General features: G+C 47.0%; 2 protein-coding genes across 2 annotated transcripts in view; one reads left to right on the top strand and one right to left on the bottom strand.

Annotated features, from left to right (window-relative positions):
* The window catches only part of jmjd7 (jumonji domain containing 7), a 172,935-nt gene that overhangs the window by 138,377 nt on the left and 10,409 nt on the right, over positions 1-24,149 (top strand). The window lies entirely within an intron of this gene.
* Positions 614-23,701, bottom strand: tbpl2 (TATA box binding protein like 2). The gene is made up of 8 exons (XM_072365309.1): positions 23,654-23,701; positions 22,723-22,906; positions 21,701-21,908; positions 5,012-5,099; positions 4,840-4,931; positions 2,796-2,963; positions 2,201-2,295; positions 614-690 (listed from the first exon to the last, which is right to left on the bottom strand). The coding sequence occupies exons 1-8, from the start codon at positions 23,699-23,701 to the stop codon at positions 614-616; spliced, it is 960 nt and encodes a 319-aa protein (XP_072221410.1).

Here is a 24,149-nt window from a genome sequence, read left to right on the forward strand (position 1 = left end):
GTCCACAAAGAGAATGCAACTGTTCACGCTGAATATAGACATAATTTTATGTATAAAAGTGCATACACATGCACAAATATATCAGATCCACGGTTCTGCCTCTGCCTGCAACCTGTCTAACACGATGGCACACAAAGCTCTTCAACTTTTAACTTGATACTCTAGAAATGCATTTAGCAACATCTTCCCATATCACACAAAATCATTCTACTGACTGAATATTATCTGTGTTATGGATTAAATTATTTTCAGTTCTCTAATATCTAATCTCAGTGGTGTAGATCACACTAAATGGGTGGTCGGAGGTAACATCCACTTGTTATAATCTATGGTTCTGAGCTGTCATTTCCGTTCTTATGATCAAAACAGAACCAATTTCTAAAATATTTTAAAAGGAAATGGTCAAAAAGGATCAAGAAAGCCCACCTCATTCAGACTAGAACTTGCCTGTGCAGAGATTTAGCAGCCTATAATTTATTTTCTTTTAGGATGGTGAACATTTTACAAAATAAAACAAGCTTATAATAATTTACTCCACTTGGTGACATGACAAAATAAAACGTATACACACCACAGACACACAAACTAAGGCCAGCAAGCGTTATGAGAGTCCTCACTGCTTCCTGAAGCCTTTCAGGATTGGATAAATGTTCTCAAATGCCTCATAGATCTCAGCGCGTTCTTTAGCTCCTGGAATACGACACATGATTAAATAATTAAAAACAACTTTATCAGGGATCTAAGGGTGCTATAATACAATTATATTGTCAATAACTAACATGAAAATCTGTTGTATTAATAACACATAATGTGATTACACAAAGCTTTTCAACTCAACTCGAAACTGCCTTTAACTCTGACATTGTCCCATAATAATAAAGTCCTGAAAGTCACCAAAATCTTTGAATCCAAGTGAAATTCTGCATCAGCAGTCTCAGTTTCCACTCTTGGGTCCAACTGACCTGCAGAACTCTCAACTTCCACTTAATTGTAAATTTTGTTGCTCATTCTTAACATTCTGGGCAGCCGAGTGAGAACGGCAAACCCCTGGTGGTGTCCCTCTCTTTTCCAAACTTCTAAAAATATCTTTAACCTAACTCAGTCTGTGAAAAAAATTACACTATAGTTTTCATGCTCTCTCTAGCCCAATTACATTTTGGTAATTGTTCTGTGGTTGTGGTTGCAGATGCCATCATCTACCTGATTCAGCAATCCCCCTCTGAACTAAACACAGCAGACGGCACAGTGGGGATCATGTTGTTTGATTTCTTCAGTGCTTTTAACACAATTCAGCCTGCACTGTTATGTAAGAAGCTGCAGCACTGTGGGGATCATGTTCTTTGATTTCTTCAGTGCTTTTAACACAATTCAGCCTGTACTGTTCTGTAAGAAGCTGCATAAAAAAAAACAGGTGGATGCCTCCACAACCACCTGGATTACTGACTCCCTGACAAACAGTTTGTGAGACTGAAGGGTTGTGTGTCTGAGAAGGTGATCAGCAGCACAGGAGGCTGTGCTCTCACTGTTTCTCTTCACTCTGTACACCTCAGACTTCCAGGACGACTCAGAGTCCTGTCCTTGAAGATTTTAAGAGGACCAGGAATAAGCCAAACACTGTCTGCATCCTGGGAGAAGAGGTGGACATTATGGAGGACTGCAGATACCTGAAAGTCCATCTAGACCTAGATTAGACTGGGAATGCAACATCGAGACTGTCTAAAAGAAGGGACAGAACAGACTGTACTTCTTAAGAAGCTTAGGTCCTTCCTCCAGGTCTGCACCAAGAGGTTTCATAACTTCTACATGTCTCTGGTGGAGAGTGTCATCTGCTTTGCAGCATCTGTTGGGGCAGCAGCATCAGAGCCAGAGACTCAAAGAAACTGAACAAACTGATAAAGAAGACTGCTCTGGAGCTGATTGTTAAAAGAAGAATGCTGCAAAGGCTGCTCAACATAGTGGACAACACTATACACCCTCTTTATATAAGAGTGTTGAAACAATGAAGTGTGTTCAGTCAGAGGCTTCTTCAGCTCTACTGCACCGAAGAATGATACAAGTCACTCCTGTGACGACACCCCCCCCCAAAATCCATTTTTTCCCTCACTATTTTCACTTTTAAGTGGAATTGATCTGTACGCAACCGTCTTTCTCTGCTGGCACATCACTATAAAACTGTATAGAAACATTTAATTTCCTTTACCAGTCAGAACCACCTTCCCAGATACAAAGATGAGCAGGACAATGCGAGGCTTCACCATCCGGTAGATGAGGCCTGGAAATAACTCTGGTTCATAACTGCAGAGGAGAATGTTCACACAGTCAGTCAGAGGAATTACACATGTTAACGTCACAAATTAAATGCTGCAAATCGCTGCCTTGATCACATGAAAGATGTTTAAGTACTTATGTTAAAGCACTTTGCTTTGGTCGAGCTGTTCCACCCCACATAAGAGCAAAACGTCCAACCTCTTGTTCTCTCTCATGCACCTTAAACCTCTCTCTTGCACATAGCTTGCTCTTAAATGTATACAGTACATTGCTTGTGTCAACCTCTTATTGGCTCTAACAATTCCTGTCCTCTAACAATTAACAATTTCTTCATAGATAAAGAGTAACAAGAGTAATGGAGAATATATAAACTGAGACTTGAGAGTGGGTTAGTCTAACTAGGGAGTGGGTGGGCTGTTGACCCCGACTTCCCAGTTCGAATGTAACAAGCTCCACCTGACTTTGTCTGTGGAGCGTACTTGTTGAAATCTATGCTGTGGTTTGGGTATAAAAGACTACATTTGTACCTGCTGAACTGTTGGTGGGTCAGGACCAAACCTTCTAGTCTGATCGGGAAACAAACGTCACAGCTGGCCACCATGTTCTGGATCTTAAAGTCCAGGAAGCGAGCTGGGAACCCAAGCTTTTGCACCACCCGTGCGTATTTCCGAGCTGCTAGTCGCGACTGTTCCTCACTGCATATGTTCAAACACACGAGGATACCAAGAGTTAACAATAAAGAATAATAACATCAGAATGATTCAGAAAAAACAGGTCATTTTCAAAATAGTGGCACTAATTTGTCAAGAGTTCTGCTGGGTCTTAAGCCAGGAAACCAAACTGTAATGGAAACAAACGTCCTGTATTTCTACATCATGAGTCATCAACTTTATTAGTTAGACTGATGATGTCATGAAAACAAAAGACTGATCTAGAACGTTGTATAACTGTAAGGACTAAGACCGGAAATAACAAAAGAATGCATTTTATATTGGAAAATTAATTTAGAACCAACTGAAAACAGGACGTCTGTTGAATTACTGCCTCTTGGTAATATTTTGAGCATGAGGGCTCTTCTTCAGATAAAGAAAAATCAAGAGTCTGGTCAAGTGCTCACTCATAGTAACTTTAGTATGCTGTATTTCTAGTATAAAGATGACAGGTTTTCATTTGATTGTGTGTGTTTGCCCAGAACAAGACTGTATTCCATGTATGCAAGAGTGCGTCTTGTATCAATTTTAATAATATATGAGGCCTTTTTTTGGTCAATTTGTAGAAATATGATCTAGATCATTTAACCTAAGTCAAGTTAAACTTGAGGGTTGCTGCTTTCAGTTCAGACTCTCTAAAGTCTAACAACAAAGCACCAACAGTTGTGTTAGATAATAAGGTCTTACCACAGCTACCACGTGACAATTGTCAATTTCCACTTCCCTACCTAGTAAGAGTCAGAATAACTCAATCTTATTGTAATTTAGCCATTAATCTGATCTGATGGCACGCCACAAGGCGTTATAACTGGTCCGAGAGCTGCCAGCATGCATTTCTTATTTCTCAAAGAAATTTAACCATCATCAGCAGATGTATTCCACCATTGAGAAAGAGGCCCTGTCTCCGGTGTTAGCATTGAAGCATTTTGAGGTTTATGTGGGCTCTACAGGCGAAGTTTTAACGGACCACAATCCTCTTGTTTTTATTCACCAGATGAAAAACTCTAATAAAAGATTGATGCACGGTTTTTGCAGTCCTTTAATATTATTGTCCATCATATCAAAGGCACCAGAAATGTTCTGGCCGACACCCTGTCCCTAGTTTTAGTGATGTGTGAATAATCTCCTTATTCACCATCTTAGGGTGGGGGTGTTATGTGTGGCCAGGTAAGGCTAAACCCAGAGTGTTTTGTGTTGGTGCTGCTATCTCCCCGCCCTCTCCTTCCCCTTTGATTCCTCCTCCACAGGCCAGTAGGCAATTGGTAATCAGGTCGAGGATAAAGAGGGAGAGGAGGGAGGCAGCAGCCGCATGGATGGCTCTCTTTTGATTAAACAGTTAACCCTCGTTTCTTTTTCTTAAATCTGTCTTACATGGCAGAGTTTTTCTTATTTTAGTTTGTTATGTTAGTTTGAGTTGGAGACCGCCGGTAGTCCAGTTTTGTTTTAGGTTATATTAGTTTTTCAGTAAGTGGGGAAAACGCAGAGTGCGACGGTCCACTATGTGCCCTGTGTCCACCCTTTTTGTTCCTTTTGGCCGGGTTCTCCATCTCTTTTTGGTTCATAACTTGTCCTTGTCTCATATCTTATGAGACAAATCCAATACAGACTGCAAAAGATTTAATCTATTTTCATTTCTGGCTGCTGAAAATAAAATCATCACTGGTTTATAGGCTGCTTAAACAGGCACCTAATACCTGGAACTGTATGATAACAAATCTATTTTTTAAAAAGACAAAAAGTGGAGTAGTAAAACAGTAATTTCACTTTATCTGCTGGAACTTTGAGGATGCATTTTATTATTTGGCTCCAGTGATCTGGTGTCTGTGAGCCTGATCACGCTTCAGTCGGATAACCGACTTACCTCTTGGCTCCTGTGCAGACCATCTTCCCCGAGCTGAATATTAGCGCCGTTGTTCGTGGCTCGCGGATTCTCATGATGACCGCTGCAAAGCGCTGCGACAACATGCACAAAAGATATCAAAGAGTTTGAAAGTGACAAACCAAACTGATAAATTAACATCATAATCTTGTACCTTTGGATTATACTCTGCATTTCTGGCTTGCAGTGCAATGAACTTTAGATCCAGGGGGCATCCCAGATTAACTGTGGAAACAATGTTCCTGCACAAACAACAAGCACTATTATTAAAATGATAAAGTATAGTATTTGCTTAAAAGATAAGTCTCAGACAAGTGAGTGTTCATTCTTGCTCGTGCACCTGGGGCCTGATGCATAAACACCCTTTCCTGCTCACAAACTGTTCTTTGAAAAATAAAGAATACGTGCAACTCATGCATCCTTCAGACCAAGCATACAAACATTTTCAAAGCAAATTAACTCCGATATGAGGTGGAAATGGTAAAAGAGGCAAAATATTTGACAAACAATTTTACAGAGATTTCTCAGTATGATTTTTTTTTCTTCCTATTTTGTTTCCCCATCATCAATGATGAAAATATCCTCTAACTGACAGTAACTGTTGTGAATAACTGCAGCTGTGGGAGACCTCTCCAATGAGACTTTAGAGAGAGAACAAATATTCAGAGATGGTTCTGGTTTTCTGGCAGCAGATTGTTCTTCAGCTTCCACAGGACTGTTTAAGAAAACATCCCATGATGCATCTGTACAGCAGCGTCTCCTCCTGACCACCTCCACACAGACGGTGCACTGCAGGCTGTGTGTTCATCCACTGCAGATACAGCAGCAGCTGCTGGTCCTCCTCTGCAGGCCGGTGAGCCTTTGGGCTGCTGGTTTCTAATCCCACCGTTTCTTTTTACCTCTGCAGGGTCGTTTACTCTGACCTTCCAGAGCTGATCACCTGTTACTTTTTAACTCAGCAGTTTTTGTTCTGTTCCTGATCACAGAAATAAAAGGGATTTCCTTCTTCTCTGCTGAGTTTCTCAGTTTATATTCAGTAAAGCTGTTCTTCTTCTTCTTCCTGTTGCCTCCATGATGGTGTATTTAGCTGCGGTGCAAACAGTCTCTTACTGTGCAAATGACAAGTAAGGGGGGGGTTCTGCATCCATTCATGGTTAAAAGGGAGTGAAATCAGGTTTGTGTGCACACGTTTCACAAAGACTGAGATTTCTAGAAGAGAAAACTTTTCTGCCAAAGTTATGTTCACATTCTACTTAAGGGAAAACATTTGTCCATGCTTATGTAACTTTGAACAGTATTTCTGTTGCAGCAAAACTGCATATATAGCACAAACCTCACAAAACACGACTGTCACTTCAACTTTATTTCGTTATAACAGCCAGGTGTGTATCCAGTCCACTTGATTAATTGATTATAAGCGAGTATAACTAAAACGATTGTCATGGATTCAGGTTAATTGAAAAAGTATTTTCAGGCCCACCTTTGTTTTGCTTCCAGCCACAGACCTGCTTGTTATTACTCACCTTGTATACTGTACTCCTCTTGGTACAGCCACTCCTTGCGAGATGGACTCCAGCCCTTTTCCCCATTTTTACCTTTTGTCTTATCCTTGCTATTTCTGCTTGGTTCCGGATGTTTGATCATTGCTGCGCTGCAAGACTGCCTTTGACTTAAAGTCTTATTAAATTGTGATTACTGCTCTGAATAATCTCCTGGTTTTGACCATGCTCTGTCAATAAACCAGACTGTTCAATTCTATATAGCATACATTTGGATCCACACATCCAAGTCTCTTCCAGTTCCGCAGTCTGCTCTACAAAGAAAAATGGCCATGTCTTCATTAGCATGAGCAGCAGGTTTGCTCCTTCTCAATATTATCATGCAGGCCAGGTAGGGCAATTTTTATATTCTTTCCTGAAAACCATAATGGCTTGTTGAGTCAGTTAGAGCTTCTCCATGAGAGGGTTTCTTCCATCTCAGTTACTGCTAGCCTACCAGCTCTATATCTCTTACCTGTCAGTAAACCACAGATATTCAGATTGAAAGAAAATGGCATTCTGCTCAGTGTACAGTCTCATGGTGCCCGACTTGAGTTAAACCCTCTGTGCATTATGAGGAGCTTTCTTGTCTTGACATCAGTGGCTTCCATCTCCTTCTTTGACCAGGTTTTTAAATCGGATGACTGGTAGGGTATGCGTGTTGATGACATGGGCTTTGTTCTTTGCATTCGACTGAATCATCAGGACCCGTCTTACTCTTCGGTGCCTGCTTTGGATGATGTCTTTGCAGCCTCTTCATGGTTGCCATTTTCCTTTTCATAAACATCTCAGGATGAATCTAATCCACCCAACGCCTGTGACTGCCAGGAAACTTCAACTACCTTAGCCACCTCTGCCAAAGTGATGGGCAAATCTTTCCCCAAGTCCTCAGACGGTCTTCCTCAACGGAAGACATGCTGGCCAGATTAAGGAGATCCTCCTCACAGTGCTTCTTCCACCACCTGATGATATTCTCAGTTTGGGTCAGTAGTTCTCCACCCAGGCCTAGCATGACGTGGGACAGAACCCACTTTCCCTTTAAGTTGCCAAATGGTTTGCCAGAACATCCTTGAGGCCAACCAACAGTCCTTCTCCATGGCCTCAAATTCTTCCCATGCTCGAAATTTTATGTCCAGTAACCACCAATGCTTTAGCTCTTTTAGCCCCTCAGTACCTGTCAGATGCTTCAGGTGACCCCTGACACAACCAAGCTTGAATGGCTTCATTCACAGACAAAAGGCACAGACAACCCTCAGGACACAGCTCCTGCAAGCCATATCCATAATGGAGGTCCTGAACATGGTCCATTCAGATTCTATGTTCCCCAATCTCCCCCGGTAGATGAGAAAAATTCTCCCGGAGGTGTGAGTTGAAGACCTCATTGACAGTGGTCTCCACTGGACATTCCCAGGTCTGTCCGGCAGTCCACCAAAGGATCAAACTGACCACCAGGTAGTGATCAGTTGACAGCTCTACTTCTCTCTTCCCTCAAGTGTCCAAGACAAATGGCCACAGGTCTGATGATACCGTTTCAAAATTGATCAACCTTTTGCCTAAGGTAGCCTGGTACCAGGTACACCTATGAATCACCTTATGGTTGAATATGGTGTTCATAATGAACAGTGCTGGACTAGCACAAAAGTCCAAAAAGAAAAACAGATCAGGGATGCCACTCCTCTCTACCACACCTCTCCAGGTCACTCCATTGCACACGTGGGCATCGAAGTCACTCAGGAGAACAATTGAACTCACCCCCCTTGAGGTGGCATCCCCTCAAGGGCTCTACCAACAGATTCCAAGAAGGCCAGGTAATCTGAGCTTCTGTTTGGTGCATACGCCCAGTCAGAACCCTCAGAACTTTAACATCTACACCCGACGGATGCCACTTTCACTGGAAAACTCCAGAACATGAGAGGGCCCAGCCACTCTCCAGGTTCAAGAGCCTATGCTGTGTGTGGAGGTGAACCAAGCTATATGTTTATGCATTTGGCAGACGCTTTTATCGAAAGCCACTTACAAATGAGGATATAACAATGCAGCTAAGATCAAAGCTAACAATAAGCTACATAGAAGGAAAACCACTAGAGGATAGAGGGAAGTGCAGTAGACGGGTAGGGAAGTACAGGGTAAGTGCAGGGGCAGGAGATACTTTGAAGAGCTGGGTCTTCAAGAGTTGCTTGAAGATAGGAATGACCCTGTTCTGGTAGCGCTCTGGTACCTTTCATGTGTTCCATGATGGTGGAACGACACATGAAAAGAGTTTGGATCGTCTTGAGTGTAGGAACGGCTAGATGACAATCCTTTGACGACCGGAGTGACCGAGTCATAAGCCCCTGCATAAGCCTAGTAGAGGTAGTATCGAGTTGGTACCACTCCACCTTATGCGCCAGCTCAGGCTCTGGTGCGTAAGGTGCGTTCCCTGCTATTAAGCTGATGTTCCATTTCCCCAGAGCCAGTTTGCCTTTGCCTGCTGCACAAAGCTTACAGTGTCCCAAACCTTGAATTTCCTCCCTGCCAGTCATAGGCCCATGTTGCATCCTGTTGCTTCTTTGGGTTTCAGTTTCCGAGTGAGGTGACACAGCAAATTTGAACTGCTCCGTCAAGGTCTTCCCGTCGAGATCATTTTGCTATGGGAGATCCTACTTGGGACAAATGCCCCTGACAACACAGCTTTAATGAACGAGATCATGGGTTCAACTGGTTGAAATGGGTTTCATTCGGAGGACGGCCGGGCTCTGCCTTAGAGATGAGGTGTGGAGCTTGGCCATCCGGAAGAAGCTCGGAGTAAAGCCACTGCTCCTCGGCATCAAAAGGAGTGAGCTGAGGTGGTTCAGGCATCTGGTTAGGATGGATCCTGTTGCTTCTTTGGGTTTCAGTTTCCGAGTGAGGCTTTCCGGACACACCCAACTGGGAGGATGCCCTGGCTGGGGTAGACCCAAAACTCGCTGGAGGTGATTATATATCCCTTTTGGCCCAAGAAAGTCTTGTGATCCTCCAGGAGGAGCTGGAGAGTGTCACTGTGGAGAGGGATAGCTGGAGTAATGGAGTAAAGAAAGCAGAGTGAGGAGAGGTGCATTAGCAGGAGGTCCCTCAGCAGTCTAGGCCTTAGCAGCATAACTAAGGGATGTTTCAGGGTCACCTGAGCTGTCCGTAAGTGTAAGATTTATCAAAAAGGAAAGTTTTAAACCTAATCTTAATCTTTAGCTGGTTAAACCAAAGCACTTGAAGTCAAAAGGCCTTTTTAGCTGTTGTCCCCCGACTATCCTTGGTCGCATAGGACTGTTCATACTTAATGAAATGATACAGAACAACTACTATGCAGTACTTCGCCTACCTTTCTTACCGCGTTAAGTGTATTACAGGCGCTATGACTCCCTGTATAATGGTAGACTGATATACTGCACTGCTGTATTGTATAGAGTTTACGATACATACGACATGACGTTGCCACACTCCAGGCGAGCGCCCATGACCATTTCGCACTTTATCAAATAAATATGCCAAGAGGCTAAAGATGGACCGAGTTTGTTCTGCTTATCCTCAGTACATAGAGGACTATGCACTCTAGTAAAAACCTCTAAATGTAAGTAGTCTATTGTGATCATCTCAGAAGATGCAATATTTTGAACAGGTGTCCTAATTATTCGGTTGGGTTTTTTTCCTTTTTATGTTGAGACACATTTGAATAACATTCACTCTGTGTTTAAGTGTCTAATCTCTTGTTTGTAGAGGATTGGTTTCTGGAACTCAGTTACAACCAGTGGCATTGTAGATTCCATCTCCATCAGTATGTAGACAGGAAAGGGTTTCTTTGGAGCCTTTTTATGTTTTTAATTCTTTTTTTTTAAATTAACATTTTTAACATTAACATTTTGTTCTCAACGCATTCCACTAAGTAATGAATAATGATTTTCAACTTGAATATTTCATTCAGTGGGATCTAGGAAGTGTTATTTATTGCAGACATAACAGTATACTTCAGGTGAAATTTATTTTTTTTTTTTTTTAAAAAGTGTGTTCACTGAATAGTGAATTTTTTATAGATGGTAAAAAAAAAAAACCCGAGATGAGAAAATGCTGAGAGGGTTTTTTGTATAATTTTTATGTATCCATTTGTGTATTATTAAAATGTGTATATCCATTTTTTTCAAGATATGATTGGTGATACTGAGGTTAACAATCCATGTAACTTGTATTGAGATGGCACAGAATTCACTGCTTACACTGCAGTCAGTAACAAATACTATAGCTATAGAATGCTGACTGAATCTGTAGCTGCATTTAATATTGGCCTGTTGCTCGTATCCAGTAGTGTCGTAATGTTATGATTGTCAGCCCATTTAGAACTGTGAGTAATGGCAATTTGGCTCCTATGGCAGTACATTAATCATTTACTTTTGTGGTATAACTGGTTAAACTAATGTACACAGCGAATTTATACGTAATCATTGCATTTAACCATCAAAATTATTTAAAAGTTGGTTAGTATACACTGATGATCAAGACAACAGAGAGGGGAGAAGCAGAACAGAGCAGAAGAGATGACGAGTGCAACAGACAGGCACCAAAGAAGAGAAAGTCAGAGGTAACTCAGTAAAAAAAATGCAAAATTGGCCCTTGTCACACAAGACCAGGGTTAGTCAAGTTTAAAAACTCAAAGTACTGACAGCAAACAATCAAGCCATACTTGATGGCGGAGCCCTGCTCCACTGCGGCCATTTGACGGCAAATAACGCATCTACACCAGCTAGTTTGGCAGTTATGCTTCTTTGTTACAATGGTAAACATGCAAACGATCAGGAGTTCATGCTAGAAGTATGTGCTTCCTGCATATGTTTCCTGTTTTGCTGTGGGAGGTGGCTAAAGTGGTGCACCATACAGCCATGGTGGAGATATTTGGGCTGGAGACTGCGCAGGTTGCCACCATATATGCTTCCACCTTTGTCTCACCGTTTGCCTCTCCAGTCTCCTCGTCCCCTGACACCCCGCCACCTCCAGCGCGCCTCAGCCTCCGACCCCCGTCTATAACACTGAGGAGGAGAGAACACTTTTTGAATGTTTTAGTCGGATGACAGCCAAGTCGGAAAGGGACTAGTACACTGGAATGGATATTACAGAGAGATATGTTAGGAGGAGGAGGAGAGACGTGTCCTTCGCACAGCCACAATGTCCAGAGTCGCAGTTTCAACAGCTAGCCTGTACAGCCGGGCTCGCCACCTCCTCCTCCAGTTCCTGATCCAGGGGGAGCCCAGCCGGGCTTGCTTCTTCCTGATCCAGGGGGAACCCAGCCGGGCTCGCTTCCTCCAGTTCCTGCTCCAGGGGGAGCCCAGCCGGGCTCGCTTCCTCCAGTTCCTGCTCCTGCTCCAGGGGGAGCCCAGCTGGGCTCGCTTCTTCCAGTTCCTGATCCTGCTCCAGGGGGAACCCAGCCGGACTCGCTTCCTCCAGTTCCTGATCCAGGGGGAGCCCAGCCGGGCTTGCTTCTTCCTGATCCAGGGGGAGCCCAGCCGGGCTCGCTTCCTCCAGTTCCTGATCCTGCTCCAGGGGGAGCCCAGCCGGGCTCGCTTCCTCCAGTTCCTGCTCCTGCTCCAGGGGGAGCCCAGCTGGGCTCGCTTCTTCCAGTTCCTGATCCTGCTCCAGGGGGAGCCCAGCCGGGCTTGCTTCTTCCTGATCCAGGGGGAACCCAGCCGGGCTCGCTTCCTCCAGTTCCTGCTCCAGGGGGAGCCCAGCCGGGCTCGCTTCCTCCAGTTCCTGCTCCAGGGGGAGCCCAGCCGGGCTCGCTTCCTCCAGTTCCTGCTCCTGCTCCAGGGGGAACCCAGCCGGGCTCGCTTCCTCCAGTTCCTGATCCTGCTTCAGCGGGAACCCAGCTGGGCTCGCTTCCTCCAGTTCCTGCTCCAGGGGGAGCCCAGCCGGGCTTGCTTCTTCCTGATCCAGGGGGAACCCAGCCGGGCTCGCTTCCTCCAGTTCCTGCTCCAGGGGGAGCCCAGCCGGGCTCGCTTCCTCCAGTTCCTGCTCCTGCTCCAGGGGGAACCCAGCCGGGCTCGCTTCCTCCAGTTCCTGCTCCAGGGGGAGCCCAGCCGGGCTCGCTTCCTCCAGTTCCTGCTCCAGGGGGAGCCCAGCCAGGCTCGCTTCCTCCAGTTCCTGATCCTGCTCCAGGGGGAGCCCAGCCGGGCTCGCTTCCTCCAGTTCCTGCTCCTGCTCCAGGGGGAGCCCAGCTGGGCTCGCTTCTTCCAGTTCCTGATCCTGCTCCAGGGGGAACCCAGCCGGACTCGCTTCCTCCAGTTCCTGATCCAGGGGGAGCCCAGCCGGGCTTGCTTCTTCCTGATCCAGGGGGAGCCCAGCCGGGCTCGCTTCCTCCAGTTCCTGATCCTGCTCCAGGGGGAGCCCAGCCGGGCTCGCTTCCTCCAGTTCCTGCTCCTGCTCCAGGGGGAGCCCAGCCGGGCTCGCTTCCTCCAGTTCCTGATCCTGCTCCAGGGGGAACCCAGCCGGACTCGCTTCCTCCAGTTCCTGATCCAGGGGGAGCCCAGCAGGGCTCGCTTCTTCCAGTTTCTGATCCTGCTCCAGGGGGAGCCCAGCCGGGCTTGCTTCTTCCTGATCCAGGGGGAGCCTAGCCAGGCTCGCTTCCTCCAGTTCCTGATCCTGCTTCAGCGGGAACCCAGCTGGGCTCGCTTCCTCCAGTTCCTGCTCCAGGGGGAGCCCAGCCGGGCTTGCTTCTTCCTGATCCAGGGGGAACCCAGCCGGGCTCGCTTCCTCCAGTTCCTGCTCCAGGGGGAGCCCAGCCGGGCTCGCTTCCTCCAGTTCCTGCTCCTGCTCCAGGGGGAACCCAGCCGGGCTCGCTTCCTCCAGTTCCTGCTCCAGGGGGAGCCCAGCCGGGCTCGCTTCCTCCAGTTCCTGCTCCAGGGGGAGCCCAGCCAGGCTCGCTTCCTCCAGTTCCTGATCCTGCTCCAGGGGGAGCCCAGCCGGGCTCGCTTCCTCCAGTTCCTGCTCCTGCTCCAGGGGGAGCCCAGCTGGGCTCGCTTCTTCCAGTTCCTGATCCTGCTCCAGGGGGAACCCAGCCGGACTCGCTTCCTCCAGTTCCTGATCCAGGGGGAGCCCAGCCGGGCTTGCTTCTTCCTGATCCAGGGGGAGCCCAGCCGGGCTCGCTTCCTCCAGTTCCTGATCCTGCTCCAGGGGGAGCCCAGCCGGGCTCGCTTCCTCCAGTTCCTGATCCTGCTCCAGGGGGAGCCCAGCCGGGCTCGCTTCCTCCAGTTCCTGCTCCTGCTCCAGGGGGAGCCCAGCCGGGCTCGCTTCCTCCAGTTCCTGATCCTGCTCCAGGGGGAACCCAGCCGGACTCGCTTCCTCCAGTTCCTGATCCAGGGGGAGCCCAGCAGGGCTCGCTTCTTCCAGTTTCTGATCCTGCTCCAGGGGGAGCCCAGCCGGGCTTGCTTCTTCCTGATCCAGGGGGAGCCTAGCCAGGCTCGCTTCCTCCAGTTCCTGATCCTGCTTCAGCGGGAACCCAGCTGGGCTCGCTTCCTCCAGTTCCTGCTCCAGGGGGAGCCCAGCCGGGCTTGCTTCTTCCTGATCCAGGGGGAACCCAGCCGGGCTCGCTTCCTCCAGTTCCTGCTCCAGGGGGAGCCCAGCCGGGCTCGCTTCCTCCAGTTCCTGATCCTGATCCAGGGGGAGCCCAGCCAGGCTCGCTTCCTCCAGTTCCTGATCCTGCTCCAGGGGGAGCCCAGCCGGGCTCGCTTCCTCCAGTTCCTGATCCTGCTCCAGGGGGAGCCTAGCCGGGCTCGCTTCCTCCAGTTCCTGCTTCAGCGGGAACCCAGCTGTGCTCGCTTCCTCCAGTTCCTGCTCCTGCTCCAGGGGGAGCCCAGCTGGGCTCGCTTCTTCCAGTTCCTGATCCTGCTCCAGGGGGAACCCAGCCGGACTCGCTTCCTCCAGTTCCTGATCCAGGGGGAGCCCAGCTGGGCTTGCTTCTTCCAGTTCCTGATCCTGCTCCAGGGGGAACCCAGCCGGGCTCGCTTCCTCCAGTTCCTGATCCAGGGGGAGCCCAGCCGGGCTTGCTTCTTCCTGATCCAGGGGGAGCCCAGCCGGGCTCGCTTCTTCCTGATCCAGGGGGAGCCCAGCCGGGCTCGCTTCCTCCAGTTCCTGATCCTGCTCCAGGGGGAGCCCAGCCGGGCTCGCTTCTTCCAGTTCCTGATCCAGGGGGAGCCCAGCCGGGCTCGCTTCTTCCTGATCCAGGGGGAGCCCAGCCGGGCTCGCTTCCTCCAGTTCCTGCTCCAGGGGGAGCCCAGCCGGGCTCGCTTCCTCCAGTTCCTGATCCTGCTCCAGGGGGAGCCCAGCCGGGCTCGCTTCCTCCAGTTCCTGATCCTGATCCAGGGGGAGCCCAGCCGGGCTCGCTTCCTCCAGTTCCTGATCCTGCTCCAGGGGGAGCCTAGCCGGGCTTGCTTCTTCCTGATCCAGGGGGAGCCTAGCCAGGCTCGCTTCCTCCAGTTCCTGATCCTGCTTCAGCGGGAACCCAGCTGGGCTCGCTTCCTCCAGTTCCTGATCCTGCTTCAGCGGGAACCCAGCTGGGCTCGCTTCCTCCAGTTCCTGCTCCAGGGGGAGCCCAGCCGGGCTTGCTTCTTCCTGATCCAGGGGGAACCCAGCCGGGCTCGCTTCCTCCAGTTCCTGCTCCAGGGGGAGCCCAGCCGGGCTCGCTTCCTCCAGTTCCTGATCCTGATCCAGGGGGAGCCCAGCCAGGCTCGCTTCCTCCAGTTCCTGATCCTGCTCCAGGGGGAGCCCAGCCGGGCTCGCTTCCTCCAGTTCCTGCTCCTGCTTCAGCGGGAACCCAGCTGTGCTCGCTTCCTCCAGTTCCTGATCCTGCTCCAGGGGGAACCCAACTGGGCTCGCTTCCTCCAGTTCCTGATCCTGCTCCAGGGGGAACCCAACTGGGCTCGCTTCCTCCAGTTCCTGCTCCTGCTCCAGGGGGAGCCCAGCCCGGCTCGCTTCTTCCAGTTCCTGATCCAGGGGGAGCCCAGCTGGGCTTGCTTCTTCCAGTTCCTGATCCTGCTCCAGGGGGAACCCAGCCGGGCTCGCTTCCTCCAGTTCCTGATCCAGGGGGAGCCCAGCCCGGCTCGCTTCTTCCAGTTCCTGATCCTGCTCCAGGGGGAGCCCAGCCCGGCTCGCTTCTTCCAGTTCCTGATCCTGCTCCAGGGGGAACCCAGCCGGGCTCGCTTCCTCCAGTTCCTGATCCAGGGGGAGCCCAGCCGGGCTCGCTTCTTCCAGTTCCTGATCCAGGGGGAGCCCAGCTGGGCTCGCTTCTTCCAGTTCCTGATCCTGCTCCAGGGGGAACCCAGCCGGGCTCGCTTCCTCCAGTTCCTGCTCCAGGGGGAGCCCAGCCGGGCTCGCTTCCTCCAGTTCCTGCTCCTGCTTCAGCGGGAACCCAGCTGTGCTCGCTTCCTCCAGTTCCTGATCCTGCTCCAGGGGGAACCCAACTGGGCTCGCTTCCTCCAGTTCCTGATCCTGCTCCAGGGGGAACCCAACTGGGCTCGCTTCCTCCAGTTCCTGCTCCTGCTCCAGGGGGAGCCCAGCCCGGCTCGCTTCCTCCAGTTCCTGATCCAGGGGGAGCCCAGCTGGGCTTGCTTCTTCCAGTTCCTGATCCTGCTCCAGGGGGAACCCAGCCGGGCTCGCTTCCTCCAGTTCCTGATCCAGGGGGAGCCCAGCCCGGCTCGCTTCTTCCAGTTCCTGATCCTGCTCCAGGGGGAACCCAGCCGGGCTCGCTTCCTCCAGTTCCTGCTCCAGGGGGAACCCAGCCGGGCTCGCTTCCTCCAGTTCCTGCTCCAGGGGGAACCCAACTGGGCTCGCCTCCTCCAGTTCCTGCTCCAGGGGGAACCCAACTGGGTTCGCCTCTTGCGAGTGATGTGGTGAGTCTGCTCACACCATATATTGTTTAGGGTCAAAATGTTCTCTGTCAAGGTGATAACAGAAGAAGTTGTGACATTCTCAGACACAAATTGGGTTTTGGCCACATACGCACAGAATGTATAAGAGGATTTCACAATCTACCAGTTCCTCTTATGCTGCCTTGCCATATTGCTTCTATGCTCTTCGTGTTAATAAATTCCCCATAAGAGGCTGCCAAAGTGACTCCTCTTTTCTCCACAATACGATGTAAACCCCGACAACATGAGTCTGACTTCTGGAACCCTGCTGAGTGAGTCCTCTGTGCCCTGCAGCTGAGATCAGCTGTGAAAGCTGCAGCAGGTATGTTTTCCTCTAACCATTTAAAGCAGCAGATGTTTGCTGTCGGGGTTCAGTGTGACAGCTTCTGGGGTTCCTTCAGATTAAGAACACAGGAGAAGCTGGTGGGCTGACCCTCAGAGCCTCTTATTTCCTCTGTGCAGGGGGGCTGCTGAAATTATTCAGGAAACTGTTGAGCACAGAGGTGCCGAGTGTCTGAATTTGGACAGTAATTGGGAAAACAGCAGCCTGTGAAATTTAAGTGCACTTCAGAAGTGCCCACACAGACAAAACAGCACAATTATAGACCCTGCAGGTAGATTTATGATATCTGTTCAAGATATGAAGTTTTGCATTGCTAATATATATATGGTCCAAATGTTGACTTCCCTCTCCTCCTCCCCAAATATTGTTAAACACTAAATGTATCATTTTGTTCCTTGTGATACTTGGCACTCCCAACACCTAACTCTTAGATTACATATTTTTCTAGCCAGTACAACACTCATATTCTAGATTAGATTATTTCCTAGTAGCAGCTTTCTTTTAAGTTATATCCCAGAAACAGAAATCCATCACATCCCTATCAGTGACCATGCACCAGTTTCCATCATTCTGAACCACACCATCATCTAGAAATTGGAGATTGAATACATAATTAATTAATGATTTTATTCTTTTAAAATAAATAAATGGGACTACAGATTTGGAAAATAATGACGTACCTGGAATATCGGCAAGCAGGAAAAGCAGTAATGAGAGGCAAAATAATCTCTTATTTTCATTACATAAGTTAAAGAATCCAAAAGGAATCAGAATTAAAAATCACAGGATGGGTATGGTGCTTCCCCAGGGAGATATCTGGCTAACCAACTTAAAACTTTTACCAGAAATTATACTCATCACAAATTGACCCATTAGACAACAGCATTCACCAGTTTCTCAGTAATGTCGGCCTTCCAAATCTACATCACGCAGGCCACGGCTTTGGATTCACCTCAGTAGGAGAACTCCATGAAGCCCTCCAACATGTGTCTTGTAATAAAGCCCCAGGTCCAGACGGTCAGACTTTGGTCTACAGTGGCTCCAACATTTTATAAAATGGCATTGCAAATTAATGAGAATAATGCATTAGTTCCAAACATGAACTCTATCAACACCAGCCTACTTTTGAAGCCAGGCAAAGACCCCACACTCCCATCCAGCTACCACCCGACATCCTTACTAAACGCAGATCTAAAGATAATCTGTAAAGCTCTTGCTAGAAGATTAGAAAAGATAACCCCCTTCATTATACATCCTGACCAAAAAAGGTCTTTATAAAAAAGGGAAGACATTCTTCCACAAAGACTAATTAACATTAGACTCCTCCACCATTTACAATTTAGAACAATTTAGGGGGGGGTTACAGTTCGTAATCATTTTAAAGCAGCAAAGGTTAACCTTTATTGTTTAGAGATAATTTTAAATGTAGTTGATCTAAATATTTCTGCTCTGCTTCTTGCTCAGTGAGATCACCTTTCAGTCTGACATTCGGGCGCAGATGCCGTTTAATCACCTGATGGTTTCTAAATCTGAGGTTAGCTCTTCTGCAACAGCATCACAGGTTTTACCAGAAAATGTACAATTTAACTTATTGATGGCTTTCATTACATCTGACTGATTAACTTCCCTTATCTTAAAGGAACTGATATCATATTAATCAGAGATTACAGCATTTATATTAGTTATAGCTTATTAAATCTGCTGAGAACCTGTAAAGAGACAGATGTTTTCACCAGTTAGTTAATATTTATCATCAGTATTCATATTTTATCTTATTAAACCGTTTAACTATTAAACTGCAGAAGATTCTCTTAACAGAGCAGCAAAGTGCTTTACTGAAAGGTTTAAAGTGAGTTAGATTATTAACAGAAAAACAGCAATAAAATGAGTGATATAAAATGAGTCACTGATGGCTTTCTGAAAGAGGAAAACTCAGAGACATTTACAGGCAGCTGCAGTGACCAGAGAGCTGCACAAGATGAACAATATGTTAATACCGTTAGCAGTTTCTAACCCTGTAGATAAATATCAATTAGATTAATGTCCTCGAGATAGAACTTGAACCAGTTTAAAGCACTACCAGCGATTTAACAGCTTCAACATTTAACTAATCATGATAAATCAAATTTTACGAGTTTACTTCAACAACAACAAGAAGAATTAAAGTAAAATACTGATTTTATATTGACATATATACTCTCTGCCAGACAACGTTTCAGGCCGACGTTTTAATCTCAGCCCAGGACTTTATGTGCCGTGGCAGACTCTCGACCTCACAGAGCTGCTCAGCATGGATCAGGGAGCAGAACCAGCTTCTTCTGAACAGACGGAGCGGTCTGAGCAGTTTTGGGGGCTCACACCACATTTTGAACATTTGTCCAGCAGTGATTGGATGTAAATGTAATTTATTTATACAGCCCTTTACAACAATCCATTTCGGTGTACCAAAGTGCTTTACAGCAGATAATAATTACAAAATAAAATAACAGTAAACGCAATAAAATAAAATACAGCAAAATTGAATAAGATATAAAAGAGTCACCATACTACTGGGTATTAAAAGCCATCTGAAATAAATATGTTTTCAGCCTAGATTTAAAGAGGCCCAGGTCAAAAATAAGACGCATCTCGGGGGGGGGAGCTTATTCCAGAGCCTGGGGGCAGCAACGGAAAATGATGGATGTTGAACCACAGAACATTTGGAAGTGAATTCAATGCTTTTTGAGCTGCGATCTGCAGAGCGTTGTAAGCAGAACAAAGGCCTCGGAGGGAGAGCCAGAGACTGTGAATCCAGCCATAAACACCACACAAAGAATGAAGGAAGTGAAAACCAGAAACTTCAGGGGGTCCCATCTGTATCAGCCTTCAGGGGCCTAAGAGGAACCACACCAGGTGTGCAAAGACCCACAGGAGCATGCTGGACCTGTGATGAGCTCAGTCATTATGCAAACAGCTGACCACCAGGAAACTGACCCTCAGCGTGACCGAGGCCAGCCTCTGCAGGGTGGAGCGAGAGGCCCGGTGGATACCTGGGCAGGGCCACACTTTAGCATGGAAATTAAAATACAACTACTGGAAATCACTTCTGTACTCTCAGCTGATGAAAGTCGGGTGTCTTGGGCAGGTTGTGAAGACAGATTTACCCGGAGATGGCAGCGGTTCCACCCCAACACTGCTCCTTGCAGTGTGTTGATTTCTCCTCGTTGAGTCTTATTCCTGCCAACTAAACACGCTGCAGCACCTTCGAGTCGGACGTCATGTTGCTCCATCGAGGTCCCACAGTTAAGGATGTCATCCGTGAAGACTGCCACGCCTTCCAGTCCTTCTAGAGTCTCCCGCTGGAAGATCTCGGGTGCACTTGTTATGCCAAAAGGTAACCTCTTGAAACAGTATCTGCTAAAGTGTGTTATGAATGTTGTCAGCTTACAGCTGCCTGGATGCAGAGGCACTTTCCAGAATCCACCGGCAGTATCAAGAGAGGAAAACACAGTTGCACCGCTCAGCTTGGCTGTTATCTCGTCTTAGGTAGGCAGGATGTTGTGTTCTCTTTTGATTCACTTATTTAGCTTTGTCAGGTCAATGCAGATTCTGGCTGAGCCTGTGTTCTTCTTCAGGACTGGCACCATGGGAGCCACCATTCAGCAGCTCTATGACCCCATCTTTCTCCATCCTCTGCATTTCCACTTTCACCTTCTGTAACATGGGAAAGGGCACTGATGCATCATCTCAGTGCCAAGTTCCCTGTGGGTTTGTAGATGGCTGATGATGCATTTTAACTCATCTACTCGCCTCACCAGGTTCATTCTTACTGACAGGGCCCGGCTGAGGATATAGTCGACTGTGTGTCCACGTACTACGTAGGCTGGGAACGGGAAATCTCTTCCTTAGTGACCGACTGTTGGATCAAAGCAGCCCAGACACAGCAGCTCACCTCCAGGGCTGTCCAGACGAATGTCAGGTGGTTCCAGTTCTTAGGGGTGAGTATGTGAAGTGTGTCCTCACTTATGACAGTGACATCGGCTCCCGTGTCAATTTTGAATCCTACTGGAGCGGTATCCACCTGTAGTCTGTTTTTCCTCACTGAACCCAGGAAGTAACAGGTCTCTCAGTCTCTGTGACCTCATTCACTGACCTGCTGCGACATACTCTGTCCCAGTGTCCAAAACAACAACACGTAGGCCTACCGGCACAAGAAAATGTCTCGTAACCACGGCAACAAAGCATTCACTTCCACTCCAACATTCTGCGTTACCAAGGAACCGTTACTGTGGCAACATTAGTTCCAGAATGGAAAGGATGAAACAGCTGATTACTTCAAACCCACCAACTAACTAAAACAGCATAAACTGAAGGCAGAGCTGCTCTAAGCAAGGTGAAGCACAGCGCTTTGAACTTCAGGATTAAAGGCCTAAATTATGTCAAAGGAAAAACAAAAAGGATCCTCAACAATTTGGCTAATATTCAAAAGCTGCTCAGAGCAAAGAACATTATTACAAAACAATATTCAGAAGAAAAGTGAGAGCATCAAAGCTGGTCTGGGCCCTGAGGTCAAAGCATGCAGGCAAGGTAACAGTGATCAATAACAGTGATCAATAACAGTGATCGATAACCAGCCAAAGATCTGATGTTGCTGTGGCACTGCCAAGGAAAAAGTTGGCAGCACAAGGCTCGCCTCAACAATAAAGTGACTCATCTAATGACTTAAAATAAATAAAACCTTTGTTTTTAATTCTAATCTGCATGAAAAGCTGTTGTTGCATCACGTGAAGTGTTTCTGATCCAACTGCAGCAGAACAACTTGATGCTGATCCTGAACCGTCTGTGGATGGCTCAGCATCACCAAACACAGCCAAGGAGAACTTAGCTGTACCAGCGTCTTCAGCTCAAACCCCTGCATGGCTTACCATTTGAGACCCAAGTTTATTTACGTGGTGATTATTTTAAGATCACTCGTCTTCAAAGTGGCTGATATATACAAAATTTGTGAAGCTACAACGCAGATTTGTTTTTGCATTATTCAGAGTTAAAATATCAAGATAGTTTCTGAAATCATTAAAACTTACTGCAACTGTGGGATGATTCCTGATTTCTCAGTAACAGGTGTCATTGGGGTCATTGGTGTCATTGGGGTCATAGGACAGAAGGGAGAGGCCCCGGTCCCCGGGGGTAACATGCCCTTGTTGAGCTGAGCTGCAGTTGAATCCTGCGAGCTGAAGTCCAGACCGATGCCACTGTCCTGGGACACATCCAGAGCTTCAGTTTGACTTTTTGCTGCTGCAGCTGGAAATGTTGACATGATGCAAATGTTAGAGGCATTCACAGGCTGTAAGTTCTTATTTTTTTAAGTTTGTGCTGCCCCATGTCCCCATTTCATGTGGGGAATGTAACCAGTAATGGGTAGAAAGTACAGAAATGTTTTGTTGCAAAAGAAAGAAACCTCTCCACATTGTTAAAAAGCAAAAAGAGGAGAATACAGCAAAGCTAACACTGACAACGAAGACAGGATTCTGGGCAAGTCAACAAGAATTTCGCATTCATTCTACCCAGATATTTGGTTACATCTTGCCCAAGTGACTGTATTATGTATAGTAGGACTGCACTTAATATGTTTTTTTAGCATTACAAGTGACCAGGCTCCATAAGGAGTAAGTCAGGGAGCCATAGATGGAGGTAGAGTGCATAACAGACCCACTTGTAAAACATCCAATTAGGCATCCACCCATGTCCCTTTAACATCTTAAGCTTCTGTCTGGGTTTTTGCCATGCCAAATAAACTTGGAAAGTGATTTTTCTAAATTCTTTAATTGTTTTCTTTGGCAAAAAGACGAGGAGGGCCGAGAGAATTTTACTTTTAGTATATCCTAACTCAGCCCATATGTAAACCATTGTATTTCTACAGTAATGTGGCAGTAGCAGCATCAGTTCTGTCAACTTTTCAGGCTTTAATGGAGTCCGAGTATAACAAACGATGGACCATCCTTCAAACCTAGGCCTTTGTCCTCTCCTAGACCTTTAGAAGCCTAAAAATTTTTTTTTTTTTTTGTTACATTGAGTCCAATCTGATTACCTGCATCAGACCCAGCACCTGTGTTGCCATAACCTGGCTCTTGAGTGCCGAGCTCATCAGGCAGGAAGCTGAGGTCGAACTCCTCACCCGACTTGTTACTCCTCCCAGACTCCGCGGATGGGTTGGGTCTGTGCTGCACCAAGGCGGCGGGAGCATGTTGGGGGGGATTTGGAAGGTCAAGCGCCTCCTCCAACAGAAAATCCTGCAGGAAGACACAGACCAGATGATGTTTTACAGCTCCTACTTCTCCATGCTGGGCTTCATTCATCCTTGTTGGTTTGCGTTTTATTATAATTATCCCTTTGACCACCTTATTACTACTCGACAACCTGTTTTTCACCTGGCCTCAAAAGAAGGTGCGACTCCTGGGTTTCCCCTGTATAACAACCTCCTTGTTCCAAACAAATCTGGGTTTAAAAGTGGACACTCCACTGAAACCGCTGTGACAGAAGCCTTAAAGGAAGCCGGAGCGACAGCTAAGTCCTCTGTACTTGTCCTGGATATTTGTCACCTTTCACTGTATGATCTCTATAGGACTAGAAATGCGATAAAATAGGGGGCATCTATCACAGATCAAACAGGGTTTTGGTTTTCATAGCTAAAAGGATAACATATATTGGCCCACACTGCATACATTAAAACATAATAAATAACTATGGAAACAAACCCTCCATCCTGGGAGTTTTTTTATTGTTTTTACAGCGAAATAAAAACAATAATTGAATCAACTAAAGAAGAAAACTTCATACTGAACCAGTTGGAGTAAAACAACAAAAGTCTTCATGTGAAACTTTTCATTTCAAACCGATTTTATTAAAGTATTGCCTGAATAAAGGCTCGTAGCATGTTAATCAGGAGCAGATAATCAGTAACTCCAGCTGTAAACTCTAGACATAAGACACCCCTTCAGTGAAGTTTTATCCATTCAAATATTAAAGTTTGTACTCACATTTGCTATGGAATCATCAAAGTAACGCTCCAACGCTGACTCATCCATGAGTCCACAACCACAGGACCTGATCTGGGATCCTCTATACCTGGTTCTGCAGCCGGAGAGCTGCCCAGCTGCGACCAATCAATCATTCAGAACCTCTTCGTGAGGACCCAGCTGCTGTCACCTGCCTACACCTTCCTGTCAGCCTCTAAAAGGTTTAACATACTCAACCAAAGCTGAATTCAGCTTTTACTCAGGAGTTTCATCATATTGACCTGCTGCATTAAATAATCTGAAACTAAACTTCACCTCTATTACATCCCCACATGTTCTTTAAATCAGTGCTGTCTGCATTATTAATCCTATTATTGGTTCCAGCAACAGTAACATTAGTTGTGACCAAAGCTAAGCTGCAATAATTTACTAATGGTGTCAGAAAATGAGTAAAATCATCTAATAACGCGGGTGGCAATGAACTAACACAACAGCTCATGTCGCATGCTGGACAGCT

The sequence above is a fragment of the Leuresthes tenuis genome, unplaced genomic scaffold (genome assembly GCF_036924035.1).
Source record: "Leuresthes tenuis unplaced genomic scaffold, fLeuTen1.0.hap1 SCAF_15, whole genome shotgun sequence".
Classification (NCBI taxonomy): domain Eukaryota; kingdom Metazoa; phylum Chordata; class Actinopteri; order Atheriniformes; family Atherinopsidae; genus Leuresthes; species Leuresthes tenuis.